This window comes from Musa acuminata, unplaced genomic scaffold (assembly GCF_036884655.1).
Source record: "Musa acuminata AAA Group cultivar baxijiao unplaced genomic scaffold, Cavendish_Baxijiao_AAA HiC_scaffold_349, whole genome shotgun sequence".
NCBI lineage: Eukaryota > Viridiplantae > Streptophyta > Magnoliopsida > Zingiberales > Musaceae > Musa > Musa acuminata.
The window spans coordinates 28,048-47,029 of record NW_027020604.1 but is presented as its reverse complement, the minus strand read 5'-3'; the positions used below and the strand labels follow the sequence as shown (position 1 = coordinate 47,029).

Below are 18,982 nucleotides of genomic sequence, written 5' to 3'. Positions count from 1 at the left end.
CCAAAATTTTTCGTACTATGTAGTCCTGAGATCTGGCTTGCTTGAAGAATGGTTGTTTCAACAGCTTATGTGCAGTAGGTCTTTTTGAAGGATCCTTCACCATGCACAAAGCAATCATGTCCCTAAAAGACTAGTAGCAGAAGTAGAGCTTGAGAATGAGATGCTCATCCGCATAAGAGACTACAATTAAGTATAACACAAAAATACCTTTGAGAATTTTTTGTCACTTTCATAATCAAGGCCTGGTGGAGCATTCTGCAAGTTCATCAGCAAGGCCTGCCAATAATTTGATTCAACAACTCAAGAAAAATAGAAATTTTGACATATGACAGCTTCCAAGATGTCTCAAAATTATCTACATAATTTGCGACCAATATGAAAAGAAAAAATCTTTAGCAAATTGTGATACATTCACATGTTGTTTGGCATCAAAATACAGATAAAATATAAGACAGTATGCTTGATGCATTGGGGGAAAATATGGTGCCACTGACACAATATTATTGATAAATGATGCACAATTCCAAATTGATGAAATACATACCTTAATTGGAGGATATTTTGAAAAAGGAGCATGACCATGAGCAAGTTCCAAAGCAGTAATTCCAAAAGACCATATATCAGCCCTGCCGATAATTTGTAATAAGTGCTTGCACTCAAAATAACAAATTAATGATATTACCAGACATAGAGAAGTTGGTAGACCAACTTGAAATCATAACCATGCAGTTGCTCCATCACCTCAGGGGCCATCCTATTTAAATAAAAACATTATATTTCATTTAAAGGATATTATATCATAATCATACGGAAATATCTGAACAAAAGAGCATTTGCACCAGCAAGGTGTCCCCACAAATGTATTCCTTGATCTTTGCCTGTTACCGGAATCGAAAAGGCAAGCTGAAACACCAAAATCTCCAAGTTTAATGCCACCTCGTGCATCAACTAGAATATTCCCAGCCTAAAATCATGAGTGAACAATATTTCACAGGAAGTTATTTGAACTAAGACAGCACATGAGCACCTATGATTACTGTGCAACTGTGCAAGTGTTTTTCTCAGGGTATAAGTCACTAAAGTTCTACTATAACAAAACAATTCAAATCTTCTAAAAAATTAATAAAATACATCCTTAAATACTAGGTTTGTGGATGGTACTAAATCCATTTTTTCTAAGATTAAGTGACTTGGTTATCTGGTAAAATAGGTTATGAAGTCACATGACCATTGATAATGTAATTTTTATCAAGTCTAATAGTGTGCTTTATCAGCATATATTCATATGTCTATTTTACCAGCTAGTGTTGTATATTGATCTTTCTTATCATTTATTTTGGAGAGCTGTAAATCATTAGTGTATTGAATCTAATACCAAATAAATATGCAAACACCAAACATATACAACATAACATGCCATTTGTATAAACCAAAACTGGACCTGATTTTGATCAGTATATCGTGTGCAGTTCATACACCGTTAAGGCATCAACAAACACATAATGATTACACCATCACAAGTGAACAATATATCCTCTCTATCTCCTCATCTAAGTTGATGCTTCACATGCATAAGATGAATGGGCAACTTTGCATGCCCTTAGTAAATTAAACATACTAGCATGAAATTTCATTCTGAAGTTTCAACTGAAAACAATATACTGAACAAGATCAGTTACATAATAATGTGAAGATTGTATTGAAGAACAACTTGCACATTAGCTTTGTTAACAGATGAAAACACATAACAAAGAAAAATTATGAGGGCCGACCTTGGCAAGGTAGAAAAATGACGATATGAAACTGATAGAAATGATGTTGCCATAGGTATGTAAACAGAAAGGATAAAGTTGATTTCCTTAGAAAAACGATAAACAACCCTACAGTGAAAAAGAAGATTTTATTTGTTAGATTATCCTCTTTTTTTATCTTGATGACTCTCGCTACTACATTAGATGATATATCATCATACAATTGCCAAGAGTCAATATTAAGATTCATGACAAAAGAACTATAATGACAACCACTTTGAAAAGTCTCCATCACATAAAGATGAGTCAACTTAACCAAACCTTTACATCACGGTGAATGTGCCCTTGGTGATGAAGATATTCCAATCCCTTCAGTACTTCACGTAACACTGTTGCAATTACAGATTCTTTAAAGCCATTGGGATAAGCAGACTTCATTATGTGCAGGCAAGACCCTTCCTCCATGTAAGGCATGACAACCCATAAATTGTGATCATTCACAAAGGAGCAGTGTGCCTTGAGAACATTAGGATGGTCTATCAAGATCATAGTTTGTGCCTCCCGACAGATGTTGTTCTGGAAAGAACATACAGAAAAAAAATCATTTACAAAGCCTCCAGACAGATGATGTGCTCGAAAGAGCATACAGAAAAAAATCATTTACAACTTTCAAGACAATGGATGAACTAGATGTACAAAGTTACTTATAGATATTTGTATTTTTTTCTAAAGAACACAGCCGTGTATAAATAATATAATTCTGTGGAGATTTCCAGTAGTTAGAAAATCAGGTAAACGCAATTAAGACACCTATTTTCTGCATTATACCCTGATGAACTAAAATGAAACACAAAGTACACAGTAATAGATATAACCAAAAGAAACATGCTTTGCTTAAGTTGTCATGCTGTGTCATCTGCCACATGAAAAAAAGAAAAAGAAAACTAACAATAGCAGTCACCATAAATTTTAGTGACAACTATTCTTATAAAAAAATAAATGGATACTGCAAGCAAGAAGTTGACACAATATGATGGTCATTGTGACACGAGGAACTTTTAAGTTTATAAACTTGTGTTAGATACATAGAACTGCTTGTTCTAAACATGTTATCATTAATGACCTTAGACATTATTTCCTAACGGTTGTATTCTTCTATCGGAGACCGTACACTATAAGGAACAAATAAATCCCAAGAAACATGCACAAGTTTAAGGTTAAATTTTGTGCAAAACAATCCTCCCTAGGCAAAATGATTCGTTTGTCGAATAGTCAATCTAAAATCTACGGAATTAAGTAAAAAATTGAAAATTCTATTTGAATCACAATGGCATACCAATGCTCAGTGCACCTGGTTCCTCTCATCGAATAAAAAGAACATAGAAGAAAAAGATGAAATTTAGCTAATGACGAACGCACCAGATCGCTGTTATTCCTCTCGAAATCGACGACCTTGATGGCGACGACCTCGTCAAGGGGAATGCAAAGCGCCCGGTAGACCGAAGCGCTGACCCCCTGCCCCACCGGCTCGCGCAGCTGGTAATCCTCAGCGCGGATCGGATACTTCTTCCTCTCCATCGCTCTCTTCGCAGCGGGAACCGCTGCGACATCAATCCCTAGAAACCGATCCAGTCTGAGATCAGAAGCAACACCAAAGAATCCGAAAGTGAGGCGCGAGAAAGAACGAGAAAATTGGGGAATGACGCCTTGTTCGATCGGATCGGGGATAGGGAATCGCTAATTGGGAGGAGGAGAGTGCTTGTCGAAGAGGGCTTTCTCGTGATGCAGAGAAGCTACCGCGAGATTTAGGGGGAGAGAGAGATTTCGTAACCAGAGAGTGCGCGCGCCACGGGAGCAGCAGACGAGCACGTGACCGAACAGTGCTGCACGTGACCGAACACTGATCATTCTTGTTCGTCACCCGTGAAGAATGCAGGAGATCGATCACAGCCGTCCGCGCCATTTCATCTTGGCCCTAGCTTTTCAAATGGACGGTGATTGATCAATTTGTTTAACGAAAAAAATATTTTCGCACTAATAAATATTAAAATTCTCTCTTTCTTTTCGGATTTAGTCGGGCCAACTCAGTTCGTCCCTCCGACCCGTTAAGACGGACCGATCTTTTCTGCTCCAGTTCTTCTCGAGGGCTTCGCTCTTGCTAATCGGAGGCGGCGTGGGGGAGGAGGAGAGGGAGGCGCGGCAGAATGAAGCCAGTAGTTGGGATCGTGGTGTCGAACAAGATGCAGAAGTCGGTGGTGGTGGCGGTGGACCGGCTCTTCCACCACAAGCTCTACAATCGCTACGTCAAGCGCACCAGCAAGTTCATGGCCCACGACGAGAAAAACCAATGCAACATCGGCGACCGGGTCAGTCATCTCCTCTTACCCCATACATCTCTTGTCCCCCGCTGTTCCCATCGTACTTAGCTTCCCTCTTTTTTGATGTGAAGGTCATCTGTAGGTTCCTTTGTTGATCGGATAGCGTTTGGTAGTTTTCCACTGACGTCTTTTATTGTTTAGTCTTGTTTAGTCCACTAATGTTGGGGTTGTTGGCGGTGAGATTACTGATAGGATTTACCTTCCCTTTATCTTGAGAAAGATTGGACCTTGGAAGCATGCTCTTGATGGTTCAGTCCTTCTAATGTAGGAATGCCTTAATGCGTTGTAAGAATTATGTCTTTATGTCAGTAATTGTCTGTATAATTTCTTAATGTGGAAACATGGATTCTAAGATTTGTGTGAGCAGTAAGTGTACTTGGAGGTTGGAAGCTATTTTTCTATTGAAGAAATTGCCAAAATATTGAAGTTCTAGGTTCACATTATCAGCTGTCTCTCTCCTTTACTGGTTAATCATTTGATGCACTTAATGTTCTTCTTAAGCCTTATGCTTAAGATGACTGCTGGAGGAATCTTTTCTGTTCTCAGTGCAGAGAAATCTGATGAGCATAAACTAGCAACACGTTTGTGACATTGTTTCTAGTGTTTAACTAGATTTTGTGTCAACTATTATGACTTTGCATGGACAGTTAACAAAGATGCTTTTAAGTGTTTCCTAAGATAATGCTGTACATAGATGGACAAAAAAGGGCCATACTGACAGATAAATTCTATCCTCTTATTTATACTTTCTAATAATTTCTTGCAAGCAATAGTATTTATTATCTGATTGAAATTATGAGAATAAACCAAACATTTGAAAGGTTAATCAATGCCAACAATGCAAGTTAATAAGATATTGCTATTTTTATTAATAGGACCAATGCTGCATCCTAATAGTTGATGTACTAGATCAGGTAGATAAGAAATTATCTTCATGTAAGTTCATTTAAGGAAAAGTTCAATGTCAAGCGATGAATTACCAACAAAGGCTTCACGCTGAGGTAGTACAAGTGGCATAGTGTGCTCCATGGTCCTTTCAAGAAAGAGTTTGAAGTGGATGCTGATTGAAAATATATTTTTTACAACAGGAAGGCTAATGCATGGAAATGTAAGCTTTTTGTTTTTTTGTCAATAATATAGACTTGCATGTTTCAAATGCTAGCATTTTTTAAAATGACTCTGATCGTTGGTACATGTTTAAAATAGAACATGTTCGGGATTCTCCTAGAAATATTTCTTGTGATAAGTTAATTCTTTTATCTTATATGTTATTGCTTGTGGTAAGTTACTCTTGTATTCTGTTTCTTATTTGCAAATATTCTGGCTAGCCTGAACAACATGCAGCTCCGGTCCTTTTTAAACTGCTGACCAGTTAGAGCAGATTACCTTTGAACAAGGTTACATACATCGATATAGCTGATAGAGTTGCTAGAGGGGCTAGTAAGATTGCCGTCAATGTTGAACGTAAAGAGATGCAAAAACCATACATTGCTAGCTAATTTTATACATGCTTTCTCAATCTTCAGTCCTTAGTCTGTTTCCTTTCTGAAAATGCTTCATCCATAAAGATATCTGACCTCTGAGTTTTGATATGTTCTGTTCATTGTATATATTTGACGAACCTTTTTTTTTTTTTTGCTTTGTTGCTCATAACTTGTTCCATGGTGTTTGTCAAGACCCGAGTCTGACGAGCCAACTGGCCAATAACTTCATTTTAGTCCTTCAACCACGGACCAAAATACTTATGCGGGAATTAACGTAGTACACTCATCAAACCCATATAATCATACATATTGCCCACTTCCGATGTGGGACTAATGGGATGTTACAGTGTTGGTCTTGCTTGATACAAAGAAAGTCCACAGAATCTTCACCTTGTTTTGGAGTAATAACAGTTTACTTCTTTTAACTGCAAAATGAACACAATGATTCAATATTCATAGTTATGACATCCATTGATGGAAATGTTTTGCTTACCTCAAACTCTATTGGCAATACTAAGACTACTGTCTTTCTTGTAGTGTGAAAACATATGTCCTTGTCGCATGCTCTGAAAAGCTGCATCCCAAAAAAATGGTTCCAGAAATACATTTTACCAAAAGCTTTTGTCAGAAGCTCTTGGTTCCTTATGCCGTAAAAAATTCATGTGTTGTTTCTTTTTCTTTTCTTTTTTCCCCAGGTTAGGTTGGATTCTTCAAGGCCGCTGAGCAAAAGAAAGCACTGGGTTGTTGCTGAGATTCTAAGGAAGGCAAGAATCTACGTTCGACCATCTCTGGCAGCTCAAACACCCAGTGAGCCAGCTGCTGCTTCAACTCCACTTGGATCTCTTCCTTCTTCACGAGGTTAACAGCAAAAGCAGAATCATCTTGTGTAATATAGCAAAGTTTGCAAGCTTATGAGCTTCAATACCATTGATAGTGTTCCTCCATATAATGCATGAACCACCGTTTGTACAACCTACCATCTTGTTCTGCATCCATTGTTTCCTGTGTTGCTCAAAATCTCTACCTGCACAGTCCAGTGTTCCGACATGGTGTTTGTTTGATGTAGGAAAGAAAGAATTGAAAATAAACCTGCTTCGAATCATATGATCCGCATTCGATCAGCTGTAAGTGTCTCTTCACAGAATTTATATTTAACAAAGTTGATGCTGGGTGGTTCTTCAATTGCATAATCAAGAACAGTTTAAGTTTCTATTGCCACCCAAAGTGTTGAGATTTTGGGCTTAATGGGTGTAGCCAACTACAGCATCTGTTTCTTGAAGCTGAAACCTGTGATGCTTATGAAGGCTTTGTTCCATATGGATAAATTCTGGTTCGATTGGTACCAAGTCATATCTAACTCAGACCTGCTTTAACGTGGCACTCATGTAACTGTAAAATATGTATGAATTATATCTGTTTTCATCTACACTCTTTTTAGATGAATCAACATCAATTATATGTAGACACGTGGTAGCCAAGTTGATATAAGAGAGATGCATGGTCATGGATGATTATGAGTTGTCTTCAATTTTTTTTTTTTTTTACTGTTTACATGGATAGGAGTCCAAGAGTCGACCTTCTCGGAGAGTTATAGGTGGGCTCAAGGTGTATAGATCTGCCAAGCATAACCCAATCTCCTTTAAGAGCTTAAGGTGGGCTCAATGTGCGTCGATGTGTGTAGGTCGGTAAGCTCGACCCAACCTTTTCGGAAAGTCCGAGGTGACCCTAAGGTGCATAGGTTGGTCAAGTCAAACCCAACCTCTTTCAAGATCTCGAGGTGCGTACATTGGCCAAGTATGACCCGACCTTCTTGGAGAGCCCAAGGTGAGCTCAAGGTTCATAAGTTGACCAAGTCCAATTTATCTTTCTTGAAGAGCTCGAGGTGTATAGGTCGATCAAGTCCAATCCAACCTCCCCAAAGAGCTTGAGGCATGTAAGTTGATCATGCATCGAATATTCCTTCACTTTTATATGACACACATGTCAAGATGGTCTATAGTTGTATTTTCAAACCTCTCAAAAACATCTCTAGAAGTGCACATTTAAAAAAAGAGACACAAACGATAGAAGAAATATTATCAAACATTTATCTAATGACCAAGTTAGCATGGAAAAGACAAGACTACCTCTCCTTTTTTTACTATCTACATGGATAAAAGTTTAAAATGAACTATTAGAAACTGTTAAGGATTATCCTCTCAAAGAATATTCTATCTCCTTTTTATCTAATATAAAAATCTATTTTCGACGTAAGAATACATATCAGTCATCTTTTTACCACTTCTGTCGGGCTAACTTGAATATCAAAATAATTAATGGAACCAGAAAACTCACTCCTAACCTTAATCTTCACATTCCATGAGACCTTCAGCATCACCTCAATAGTACCTCAACTGCATATATAATCGAATCAGACCTCAACATTGAATATTTTCTCCAAACAAATAGCGATAGTAATATGATACAACCGTCACCGAAGGAAATGCATTAAGACGGCCACCGACTTTGCAGTGATGAGAAAACTAAGACGTGTTCATGTGCAGTTTTCTCTTTGAGAAGACAAGGATTGATGTCTGGATAAGTTGAATTCACCGTCCATTGACAAGGATTGATGTTTGGCACATACATCGGAGATCAGTACAGCACAAAAATACATATTTTAGTAGGTCACGAAGTCATTAGAAAGTCTCGTTTTGACATTCAAAAACACTATCAAGCACAGTTTCTTGGAGTTAAATCGATGCCATAAGCTCACAAGGGCCCGGCGCGCATCTGGCGAATGGGAGGAGGACAAGGCAGCGCCGGGTCGCCCCCTCCCACGGCATCTCGCGATCACCGGCTCTCCTCGGACCTCTCCCGCTCATCCCTCTCCCCTCGCCAACCCCACGTATCCTCCGCCGCGAACCCCGCCCTCTCTTGTGTCTTCCCACCACCCCCCGCCCCCCCTGGCCAACGTGGCAAGAAAAAGCTCTTCGCAGTTCGGCAGAACCACTTCCCGACTTACCCAATCCCATACCCTTCTGCTGTTAAAGGGCGCACGTGGATCCCGTCTCCAAGCCAGGTTGGCAAGTATAATAAGCAGTTAGAAATGTCGTGTGATTAGAATTTATCCACGGCTGAGGTGGACGGTGGGCCGATTCCTCGGCCTCCAAGTAAACGGGCCTCGCTCGCCATTTATAGGCGGAGGGTATACTGCCACAGGCGAAATACTCGAACACCCAATTTGCATTCGCTTCCCGCTCGGCATTTCCTCGAACACCCAATTTGCATTCACTGCTCTGCCTCCTCCGCCATCGTTTTGTTCGATCGACTGGAAAACAGCGGAGACGATGAAGAAAGAGATGATGGGGTCGATGGAAGACGAGTTGTTTCCGTCCACGCCCGGGAAGGTGAAGATCGAGCGGACGCACGCGATCAATCGTCAGCTCCACCAGTGCTTCGCGTCCACCAGTACCATGTTCCTGTGGGCGCTGTTCCTGATCGCGCTCACGGCTTCCTACCTCAGCTTCCAGAGCTTCGTCGACTCCTCGTCCCGGTACTTTGACGCGTCGTGGGGCGGGATGCAATGGGAGAAGCAGATCCGGGCCTCCGCCACCGTCCGCCGCCCCGGCGGCTTCTCCGTGCTTGTCACCGGTGCTGCTGGGTTCGTCGGCACCCACGTCTCCCTCGCCCTCCGCAAGCGCGGCGACGGCGTGGTCGGCCTCGACAACTTCAATAGCTACTACGACCCCTCGCTGAAGAAGGCCCGCGTGGCGCTGCTGGACTCCCGCGGCGTGTTCGTGGTGGAGGGGGACATCAATGACGCTCGCCTCCTCGCCAAGCTCTTCGACGTCGTGCCCTTCACCCACGTGATGCACCTGGCGGCCCAGGCCGGCGTTCGCTACGCCATCGAGAACCCGGCGTCGTACGTGAATAGCAACATCGCGGGGCTCGTCGCGCTGCTCGAGGCGTGCAAGTCCGCGGACCCGCAGCCGGCAGTGGTGTGGGCGTCGTCCTCGTCGGTGTACGGCCTCAACGAGAAGGTGCCCTTCTCGGAGTCGGACCGGACCGACCGGCCGGCCTCTCTGTACGCGGCGACGAAGAAGGCCGGCGAGGAGATCACCCACACCTACAACCACATCTACGGCCTCTCCACCACAGGGCTCCGCTTCTTCACCGTCTACGGACCCTGGGGCCGGCCCGACATGGCCTACTTCTCCTTCACCCGCAACATCCTCCAGGGGAAGCCCATCACCGTCTACCGCGGCAAGGACCGTGTCGACCTCGCCCGCGACTTCACCTACATCGACGACATCGTCAAGGGCTGCGTTGCCTCCCTCGACACCGCGGAGAAGAGCACCGGGACCGGCGGCCGGAAGCGTGGCCCCGCCCAGTACCGCATCTACAACCTGGGCAACACCTCGCCGGTGACGGTGCCGGCGCTGGTGGGCATCCTGGAGCACCACCTCAAGATGAAGGCGAAGAGGAACGTGGTGGAGATGCCGGGCAACGGGGACGTCCCCTTCACCCACGCCAACATCAGTTTGGCTCGAGCCGAGCTGGGCTACAAGCCGACCACCAACCTGGAAACCGGCCTGAAAAGGTTCGTTAGGTGGTACCTCCTCTACTACGGCTACAACACGAGAAGCGGCGGCTTAGCCGGCTCAGCTAAGAGCTTGTAAAGATGCCTCTTTCCCCTTACATCTCCGACCCATTTTTTCTTAAAATTAGGGCTTTCTTTTCCCCCTTCGTTGCATGAGATTCGAATGTATAAGATAATTAGGCATCATTTAATCGAATCAGAAGTCACTGTATTTATTTTCCACATACGCGAAGGCAAAGCATCGCCATCTCATTATTTATTTTATATTATTTATTTATACATCAAGGATGGCAGTAGAAACACCCGAGTACGTCTCTCTCAGTTGCCAGAACCCGAGCCATAGCCCGAGCCGGAACCTTCGCCGTTCCCCGCACCAGAACCTGCGCCCGAGCCCGCGGAGGAACCCGCGTCCGAACCTGACGATGATCCCGCGCCTGCGCCCGAACCTGCCGAAGAGCCCGCGCCGGAGCCTAAACCAGGCAGAGTCACCGAAAACGAACGTGATTCCGACCTGGAAGTCGAGCTGGAGTGACCAAACCCAGACTCGGAGCCAGAGCCGGAGCCCGAACCTGAGACGGAGACCGTACCGCCATCTACGCCAACACCGAGCCCAGTGCCGAGACCGACCCCGGTGCCAAGGCTCCCAAGATCCATCCTTGCCACCCGGCTCTCCACCACCAGAGCAGAGAGAGCGGCGAGAAGAGTGGCAAGGAGCAAGAGCTTCGAATGAGCCATGGCCGTGTTCTTGGTATTACCGGAGCAGTGGTTCCTTTGTGGAAGAACAGACGAGGCAAATGCTATTTATAGACCGCGGAAGAGGAGTCGAAGAAGATGGAATGATCTGAGTTGGCTAACAGTAGCAATTAGCTCTCTGGTGGAGCAATTACTGCTGCTAATTTCTTCTTCTCGCACGACACGTTACAGGCAGTCAACATCCACTTGGGTCCCTCGCACTAATTAAGGTCAAAATTTGGCCGAACCATGTGGCCTCCGGGGCGGCATGCATGAGTGCGCAAGTCAACGCTGAAGTGTTCATTGCCGAAGGAAACACCACACGCCACAGGAGAGTCAAGCAACTAATTGGTGTTGGATAAGTACTCTTCTCCATTCAGAGCTTCGTTATACACAAAAGCAACTTTAATCAGGTGCACTTGGTGACTATGTATGCATGTCATAGGCAAACGTAGTCTAAACCTCTCGGTGGATCAGATCAGCAACCATGTAGAAGGCTTCTTGTATAGTTTATTGCTCCAAGAGAAAGATGATGAACATTCCCGGAACAACCATAGCCATGCACTTAAAGCGAAGTGATTACGTGAACACATTCCAGTATCCTGTGCAGCGAAAATGGCAACTTCGGGTGCTGAAAACGTGCCTGTGGAGATGTTGTTTTCGGATTTCTAGTGCGCATGAAGAGGAAACCACTACGCCGAAACCCGGTCACTGTTTGATATCGATCTTAGATGAAGCTAACCTTGACAGATCGGTAGGATAAACGAGGAGCAGCTGGTCAAAGCTTGAAATGCTACTTCGTTGATCTTAATGGGAAGATGCCCTTCTTTTAGTCAGTAACAATGTCTTGGCAGAAAGTTCAGCTGAAGCTGCACTCCCAACACATAGTGCAACCACAGCAGCACTATGTGGCAGCATTCCTGCTTCTCGTATATGGTAGGTGTCTCGGGCAGTGGTTTATTTCTTGGCTTCTTCTTTCTCAGATGGACGTGTAAGATTCGCTGTGCATGCGTAGCCATGCACTGAGACCTAAGTGATTAGGTGAGCACACACAATCTGATGTCCAACTCCGGCAGAGCCCAGTGCTGATAACGTGCCACCTTACGTGTTCTTTTCGGAACTTTAGTGCGCGCCTGAGGGGTGGGGGGTGGCCTCAGAGTTGTCTTTATTGCTTCTCTTCCTCTTGCATCAGCCTCCCTTTGACAGAGATGATGGATTCGTGGAGCCACCACTACCTTCTGCACCACCTCTCTCAGCCACAAACTTAATTATACGGCCACCTTTCTGCTTTCGGCCGATATCGTTCCAACTTACCCCGTCCCGTTTCCACATGATTGACAGGACTGTTGCATGCCTCAATAATTGGCTCGAGAAGAAGAAGAAGAAGAAGAAGATCGCCTATAAATACCTCGTCACCAATGCCACTGCACTCCATCTTATTCTAAGCTTGTGGTTGCACTAAAAGAGTTTTGACTATGGCAGCTACGAGAGCTTCCGCTGTAGCATTGCTGTTGTTCTCATTGTCACTGGCAATGGTCGCCACTGAGAGCCGGCCTGCCCGGAAAGACCTCGGCCTCGCCCTGGGTGGCGGCCTGGGCCTCGGTCTCGACCTCGGGCTAGGTGGTGGAGGCTCGGCCTCCGGCTCAGGCTCGGGTTCCGCCTCCGCCTCCGGGTCTGGCTCTGCTTCGGGTTCGGGTTCTGGTTCCTACGCCGGGTCGTACGCGGGCTCGTACGCTGGTTCGGGCGGTTCAGGCGCAGGCTCTTCGGCTGGTTCTGGTGCGGGGTCCGGTGCCGGCCAAGGAGGCGGGCGTGGCGGGGGCTCGGCGTCTGGCTACGGCGAGGGCCATGGCTACGGTGAGGGCCATGGAAACGGGTCCGGGTCGGGTTATGGCGAAGGCTATGGATATGGATCCGGATCCGGTGATGGGCGTCACTGATGACGTTAAGTAGTCAGTCTGAGTCGATGCGGCTCGTTCGATAGTGGACGAATAAGGAGGGAGGTTGTGGCTTAGGTTGTTACGGAGGTCGTATCTTTCTTTGTTCTGTTGTTCTATTGGTCTCGTTCGAAGTTGTTTCCATGCACTTTGTCAACAAGATGGGGTGTTTCGCTTTCTCATCATCTTCACGTACACCTTTTATCATTATAACTAATTATTAAAAAGACATGAATTTATGTTCAAATTCGAAGTTTTAAATAAATTTAAAATGAATAAAACAACTATGGTATGTGGTCTACACCTTATATATTCACGTATTTACCATACATATTGGTAAGAAAATTATGACGCGAGTGATATCTTAGCAGTAATATAATTGATGTTTTGATGATATGTAGTGGATACATTGATACTATATGACCAACACATTGATATTACATGATCAAAACCTTGGTACTATTTTATTGACACCTCCACATTAAGTATGTGATACATTAGTGCTACATTGTGAACATCTTGATAGAACGTGATCGATATTTTGATGTTATGTTTCTGACATTTCAACTTGCATCATCCACTTGATGGATATTACTAATCGTATCATGATCATTACACGTTCTATGAATTCAACACAAACATAACTCCACGAAGATTGGGAGATGTGTGTAACCCTCCACAATATCAATATAACGATCCTAATATCATATTATAAAAAATCCTCTAGATATATTCCACTCCACCCAATAATTCAAGGTGTACATTTGACTATAGCAATCTTGACACATTTAGTTGATACTTCACTCTATAAATTAACTTAAGTGTTTGATAGATATTGTCGGGTGCACATTCGACATAATTTTACAGAGTTTTGATGCTCTTAACGACTCGATATTTTTTTATTCTAATTAGAAATAAATATAAAATAGAACCTCAGTGGGTCCCAAATCAATATTCCAATTGATCAACCAAATTTTGACTTAATATACATATGCATATATTTCATATATATACATTTAAAAAATCTTAAATAATCAAGAATATTAGTTTCTACTCTATCTGCATCAGTTGTAAATGTTTTCTCATCAACAACAATAAAATTATAATATATCAAAATATTGAAAGATTAGCTATATGAATCTTTTATGGTAAACAATAAGATTTCACATAGACTAGTTTAATTGAAAAAAAAATTCTTGCATCATCACAAGATTATTGAATTAAATTCCTACCATCTTAACTTATTATTTGTAAAAACAAAAAAACATCTTTGAATTAGTCAAATCATATGCCTCCACACCTTCTCACCAAATTGTTCTTCAAGTACGTATCATCATCATCATCTAACTTTTTTAATGGCCCAATTGAGGATCATATGGGCCTTAAACGGGCCATGCAATCCCAATCTAAGTCAACATGAGAACCGCGACCGGCGGCTTCGTTCCGTTCCAGCTTGGCTAGTCTCCAGTACAGGACCGTCAATGGGGACACTAACCATCCTCGAGATTAGCAAACCAAAAAGATAGACGGCGCAGATCTTTCGCGAGGCCTCGTCGCGAACCGGTTCGCCGAGTTAATTAGGTGCCTCCGCGGTCGCACAGCCCACTGATTCGCGAGGTCGCGTTCGAAGGGAGCTTCGTTGGTTTCTGTCTCGCTTTGGGGATCTTCCGATGGCGGAGGTACTCAGCTCGATTGGTTCATTCTTTCTCTCCTCGGTCTCTCTCTTTCTTTCTCTCTCTCTCACACACACACTCGCGCGCGCGTAGATCACAAGCCTTGATTTGGATCTCTCGCGTGTCGGGTCGACCTGTGGATCTTTTGGTTGGTAGATCATTCTGTCCTCCCATGGCCATCGGATCAAGGAATAAATCGGCGTCTTTTTGGGATGTTTTCTTTTTTCGTTTCGTCTATTTCAGATACTAGGGTTTCTTCTTTTTCTGCTGATCTATTGATTCTGTAGCTTCCAATTAGGCTTAAGGTTGCGGCGATATCTAGAAAGATTTATTACAGATTATTTTGTGCATGTGTGTGAAAGGTGGTGCTTCAACGTTGTAGAGTCGGTAGAAGTTGTTGTCATGTTCAACATCATCAAGAAATTTTGTGTATTGTGTTGGATACTCGAGATGAAGGTTGTTTCCTGATGCAAAGCCGACTTGAAGATGTTTCTTGTACAAGGGACATCTGTTTCATTTCTAGACAAGTTGCAACCCAATGGAGGACGATGATAATGATCTACTAACTAAGCAAGATATCTTGATCTAATTATTAAATAAAATAAAAAAGAACATGGAAGATCGATAATACTACATGGACCTTGATGGTCACAATAATATTACAAAGGCAACAAAGGAATGCTTAAAAGGCTTTAAAGGTAATATGTAGTTTCTTTGACAGGCTGATTGGTCAAACTAAAAGGTTAATGAATTAGGTTGTGCAAAAGATAATGTCATGAAGTTTGGAAACTTTGTGAGAATAGTAAGAGGAGAGAACATTGAAAGATTTAAATTGGTCAAAAAGAAATCAAGAAGTTGCTAGTGAAAACAATTTTAAGGCTTCTAATAATATTTACAAGAAGTTTAGTAATAAAGGCTGAGAGTGAGATTCCCAAGCTTGCCGAAATTTGGAAAAGAAATGTTAGGTTTTTAGGTAAATATGAGGTCCATTCAGTTTGAAGCTGATAAGATTTTGAACATAAATAAATGACCTATAAGTAGGGAGATGGAATTCCCTTTCATACATTATTCAATGAGATTCATGCAGGTTAATTTAGTTTGGAGCTAAATAACTGGAAATTGTGCAAAAATAAAATTGTTACCGAGAAAAAAAAAGGCCAAGTGAAATGAAACATGAACTACAAATCCGGACGAAGGTGACTTGTTCTGAATAATCTTGATGCAAAAGTGCTTAGAGGACAACAGGCTGAATCTGTTTTCTAACTTTCTTCCAATAATATTTTAATAAATAGAAGAATGCTGGATTAATGGAAAAGTATTTGGTACCTATGTAAAAGAACAAATGAGGAATTCCTGTATTATGGTATTTAGCTTGTGAGGTAAATTATTAAGTTTTAATATAATACCAGTGTTCTTAAAAATCATCTTGCTTTTAAGCTAAGGAAGATACTAAATCATGCAGTCTATTAAAAATACATGTGATAAAATTCACAACAACAGCAAACCAAAAAAAAAAGCCATAATATCCCAATTATTTGAGGTTGATTGAATGGATCTTTTGCCTCTATTAGTCAAATTTAAAGTATTATAATCTTTACTTGGGAAAGTCTTTTAAGGTCGCCTTCCACCTCTTTTTGTATTACTAATAGTAATTATCTCATATCTTCTAACTACAAAATCTATAGGTGCCCTCTTAAAACATTCTCCGTTACTTTATCCTCTATTGAAGTTATAATTAATTGGTCACCAATGAAGACATTGTTTTCTCTTATCTTTCTTATTAACTCCGCACATCCATGTCTATAAATGATGAAATTATTTCGGTAAAATAGAAAATAAGTCTTATGTAGGGTTGTTGCTGCATTGCTGGTGATGTAGCATGATAGGTTTTAGACGACAATAACATGTCCTGGGCAATGATAGGATAAGAAGAAAAATGAAGAGGTGTAATAGTTGTTATCCATCATGTAAGATTTACACCATGAAGTTTCTTTAAATAGATTTACACCAAGAGCAGGATCAATCATTTTGCATCAAGATTAAAATCGTATGCCTCTTGGTGTCAATTGTTCCATGCATGATAAAAACCAGAGCCTAAGGGCGTACCCAGAGCATGAGGCTCTGCCAATACGGAGTTTGGGGATGGATCAATGAACACAGCCTTACTTTTAAATATTTAAAGAGGCTGTTTCTGTGATACGAACTCTGATCTCCTAGGTCATAAAGGAGCAACCGATAAAAACCAGAGCCTTTTCAACTTAACTTACTTCCCATGATCCTCGTACTTGAGAGTAAAATTTGACTCTTTAGGAGGTGAATCATATTCTACACTCCCATGCAGCTGGGTTAACAAACAACAGTAATGTATTTCTTGTCTATAACAGTCATAACTGTCATTCATTAGACACATATTTACTCCTGCATTGACCAATTGAATTTTGTGTCTATTTGGTCATTAATTCACATGGTTGACCTAGTTGTTATAAAATAGCTTGGTTTAAAAAAAAAAACTTGTTCTTATGTATCTGATACGGTTTGCTTCTCTTTGTTAGATTGAGTTGAAAACAGCACCAGCCGATTTTCGCTTTCCCACTACAAATCAAACCAGGCACTGTTTCACTCGCTACATTGAATATCACAAGTATGGTTCAACAGCTGAGAATGTTTTGGTACATAATACATTAATGTAAATATCTAATATCAACTTTCGTATTAGTCTGATGTATATTACATTGTAGGTGTGTGGCAGCTAAGGGTGAGGAGACTCCTGATTGTCATAAGTTTGCCAAATACTATAGATCTCTCTGCCCAGGGGAATGGGTAAGTCGTTATGCTTTCTTATTTCTACCCTCGGTTCTTGTGATTAACTCTATCATCTTTTCAAGGCCATAAGGTCTGTCTTGGCATCAACTATTTTTGTTGTGTTTACAAATTGTTCATGAGTTCTCTGATGATGCCTGGGGCTATTTGATCTATCTGATTAGATCCTGTGTTTTCAACAAGTTTTCATTCATCTACTGGTGGGCTTTTTCACCATCTTTCACCTTATGACCTAGGTTGAGAAGTGGAATGAGCAAAGGGCAAATGGCACATTTCCTGGTCCCCTGTAATGGTCAGAAGCATGAGAAGACAACCTCTTCCCCTGATCGTGGTGTTTCATGAATCAAAACGTCGTTCCAAACTCAATCGTTTGCTTTAGTTTGAATGTTACATGATCAGTTCAGAATTGCCGTCTCTGATGTTTTGGAGTACTGTGCTGTAATAAGAGGATAAATCTATGTCCAGGTTTTGTCTCTATTTCAAGTACTGCGTCTGTTGTCGACTTGCCTGTTTCTGTTGGTCAGCTCATTCAAAATCTCTGCTTCTGTAATTAAGAAATGGACCCGACAATTGAATCTTGTTGCCTGCACAGTTGTTCTGTGATGACCACATCTAATTATTGCGGCAGAGTGGAGGAGGGGACACCGTCTGAAGAGTAGCATGCCCTACAATTGGATCTCCGGTGGAACATTTTAGGAGGACTAACTGCGGTAACATGACTCTGTTCTTCCTCATTTCACATGTTAATAAAGTTTTATCGTATGTTATGTCGTCCATAGCATAGTTTCTGTGCTAGCTAAATTTTTTGTACTGGTTATTTATATCAGGTTACCATTCTGGATATGAACATCGCATAGTTTGCTTGCATTACATGGATTTCTACGGAATCCATATTATATATATTGTCGAGACCAGTTTAATTCTACATATCACCAATGGTAAGATTAGTTTCTACGGTCTGATGATTATGATTTTTGAGGATCATCTATGATCAAAAGGGTTCACCTAAAGTACTGATTTGATACCAGTCCAGAATCTATACATTTGTGCAAGAGCTGATGTAGCATCAAAACAAAATTGATGTGAAAACGTCAATCTCAAGTGCCTGGTTTGGACATTTCAGCACCATGAAGGAAACTTTACAGCTCTGATCATGGACAAATTTGGCACTGTTCATTAAAAAAAAAAGACAAGAAAAAGAAAGAAAACTCTTTTTTATTTTGTTGTCTTTTTTCTATATAAGTTGCTCCTTTGTATCAACTCGATGCATTATTGTCGACATGACAAAAGATCAAATAATTGTCTACTAAAATCAAAGATGCGTGCGTTCACACAACATCACCAAGATGTTCATGGGAAAAAACTATATATAGATTAGATATATACTACCTTTTTAATTAGAGAATATTATATAATGTGGGAGATGGTGTCCACCCACGGCCATATTCCACTACACCTACCACCACGGACATCTCGCACGTACCCAGCGTAGTCTTCATCGCATTTCGTATTTTATGTTCTCGTTTTCCTCCTCATCTTTACCTTGAAATTATTATTATTATCGTTGAGCTAAACGAACGGTCGGATGGACTGCTCGCATAAAGAAATCAACGTACGGGAACATATCC

The 18,982-nt window shown here is 41.8% G+C and overlaps 6 protein-coding genes across 6 annotated transcripts; 4 read left to right on the top strand and 2 right to left on the bottom strand.

Moving 5' to 3' along the window:
• Positions 1–16: 16 nt before the first annotated feature.
• Positions 17–3,699, bottom strand: LOC135658117 (uncharacterized; the record flags this gene model as incomplete). The annotated part of the gene is made up of 7 exons (XM_065176081.1): positions 3,171–3,699; positions 2,073–2,327; positions 840–964; positions 710–754; positions 545–626; positions 208–276; positions 17–94 (listed from the first exon to the last, which is right to left on the bottom strand). Coding segments are annotated over exons 1-7 (813 nt in total), but the record flags the coding sequence as incomplete, so codon positions are not given.
• A 129-nt stretch (positions 3,700–3,828) lies between these two features.
• Positions 3,829–6,831, top strand: LOC103976908 (uncharacterized). Its single transcript, XM_009392261.3, has 2 exons — positions 3,829–4,117; positions 6,309–6,831. The coding sequence occupies exons 1-2, from the start codon at positions 3,956–3,958 to the stop codon at positions 6,474–6,476; spliced, it is 330 nt and encodes a 109-aa protein (XP_009390536.2). The 5' UTR covers positions 3,829–3,955; the 3' UTR covers positions 6,477–6,831.
• A 1,938-nt stretch (positions 6,832–8,769) lies between these two features.
• LOC135658114 (UDP-glucuronate 4-epimerase 1-like) lies at positions 8,770–10,417 on the top strand. Its single transcript, XM_065176078.1, has one exon. It carries the CDS (start codon positions 8,943–8,945, stop codon positions 10,272–10,274), a length of 1,332 nt encoding a protein of 443 aa, XP_065032150.1. The 5' UTR covers positions 8,770–8,942; the 3' UTR covers positions 10,275–10,417.
• A 96-nt stretch (positions 10,418–10,513) lies between these two features.
• LOC135658116 (uncharacterized) lies at positions 10,514–10,930 on the bottom strand. The gene has a single exon (XM_065176080.1). It carries the CDS (start codon positions 10,928–10,930, stop codon positions 10,514–10,516), a length of 417 nt encoding a protein of 138 aa, XP_065032152.1.
• Positions 10,931–12,354: 1,424 nt separating this feature from the next.
• LOC103976906 (glycine-rich cell wall structural protein 2-like) lies at positions 12,355–13,043 on the top strand. Its single transcript, XM_009392259.3, has one exon. It carries the CDS (start codon positions 12,403–12,405, stop codon positions 12,862–12,864), a length of 462 nt encoding a protein of 153 aa, XP_009390534.2. The 5' UTR covers positions 12,355–12,402; the 3' UTR covers positions 12,865–13,043.
• Positions 13,044–14,387: 1,344 nt separating this feature from the next.
• Positions 14,388–17,943, top strand: LOC135658115 (cytochrome c oxidase subunit 6b-2-like). The gene is made up of 4 exons (XM_065176079.1): positions 14,388–14,540; positions 17,087–17,175; positions 17,273–17,354; positions 17,591–17,943. Exons 1-4 carry the CDS (start codon positions 14,532–14,534, stop codon positions 17,642–17,644), a joined length of 234 nt encoding a protein of 77 aa, XP_065032151.1. The 5' UTR covers positions 14,388–14,531; the 3' UTR covers positions 17,645–17,943.
• Positions 17,944–18,982: the final 1,039 nt, after the last annotated feature.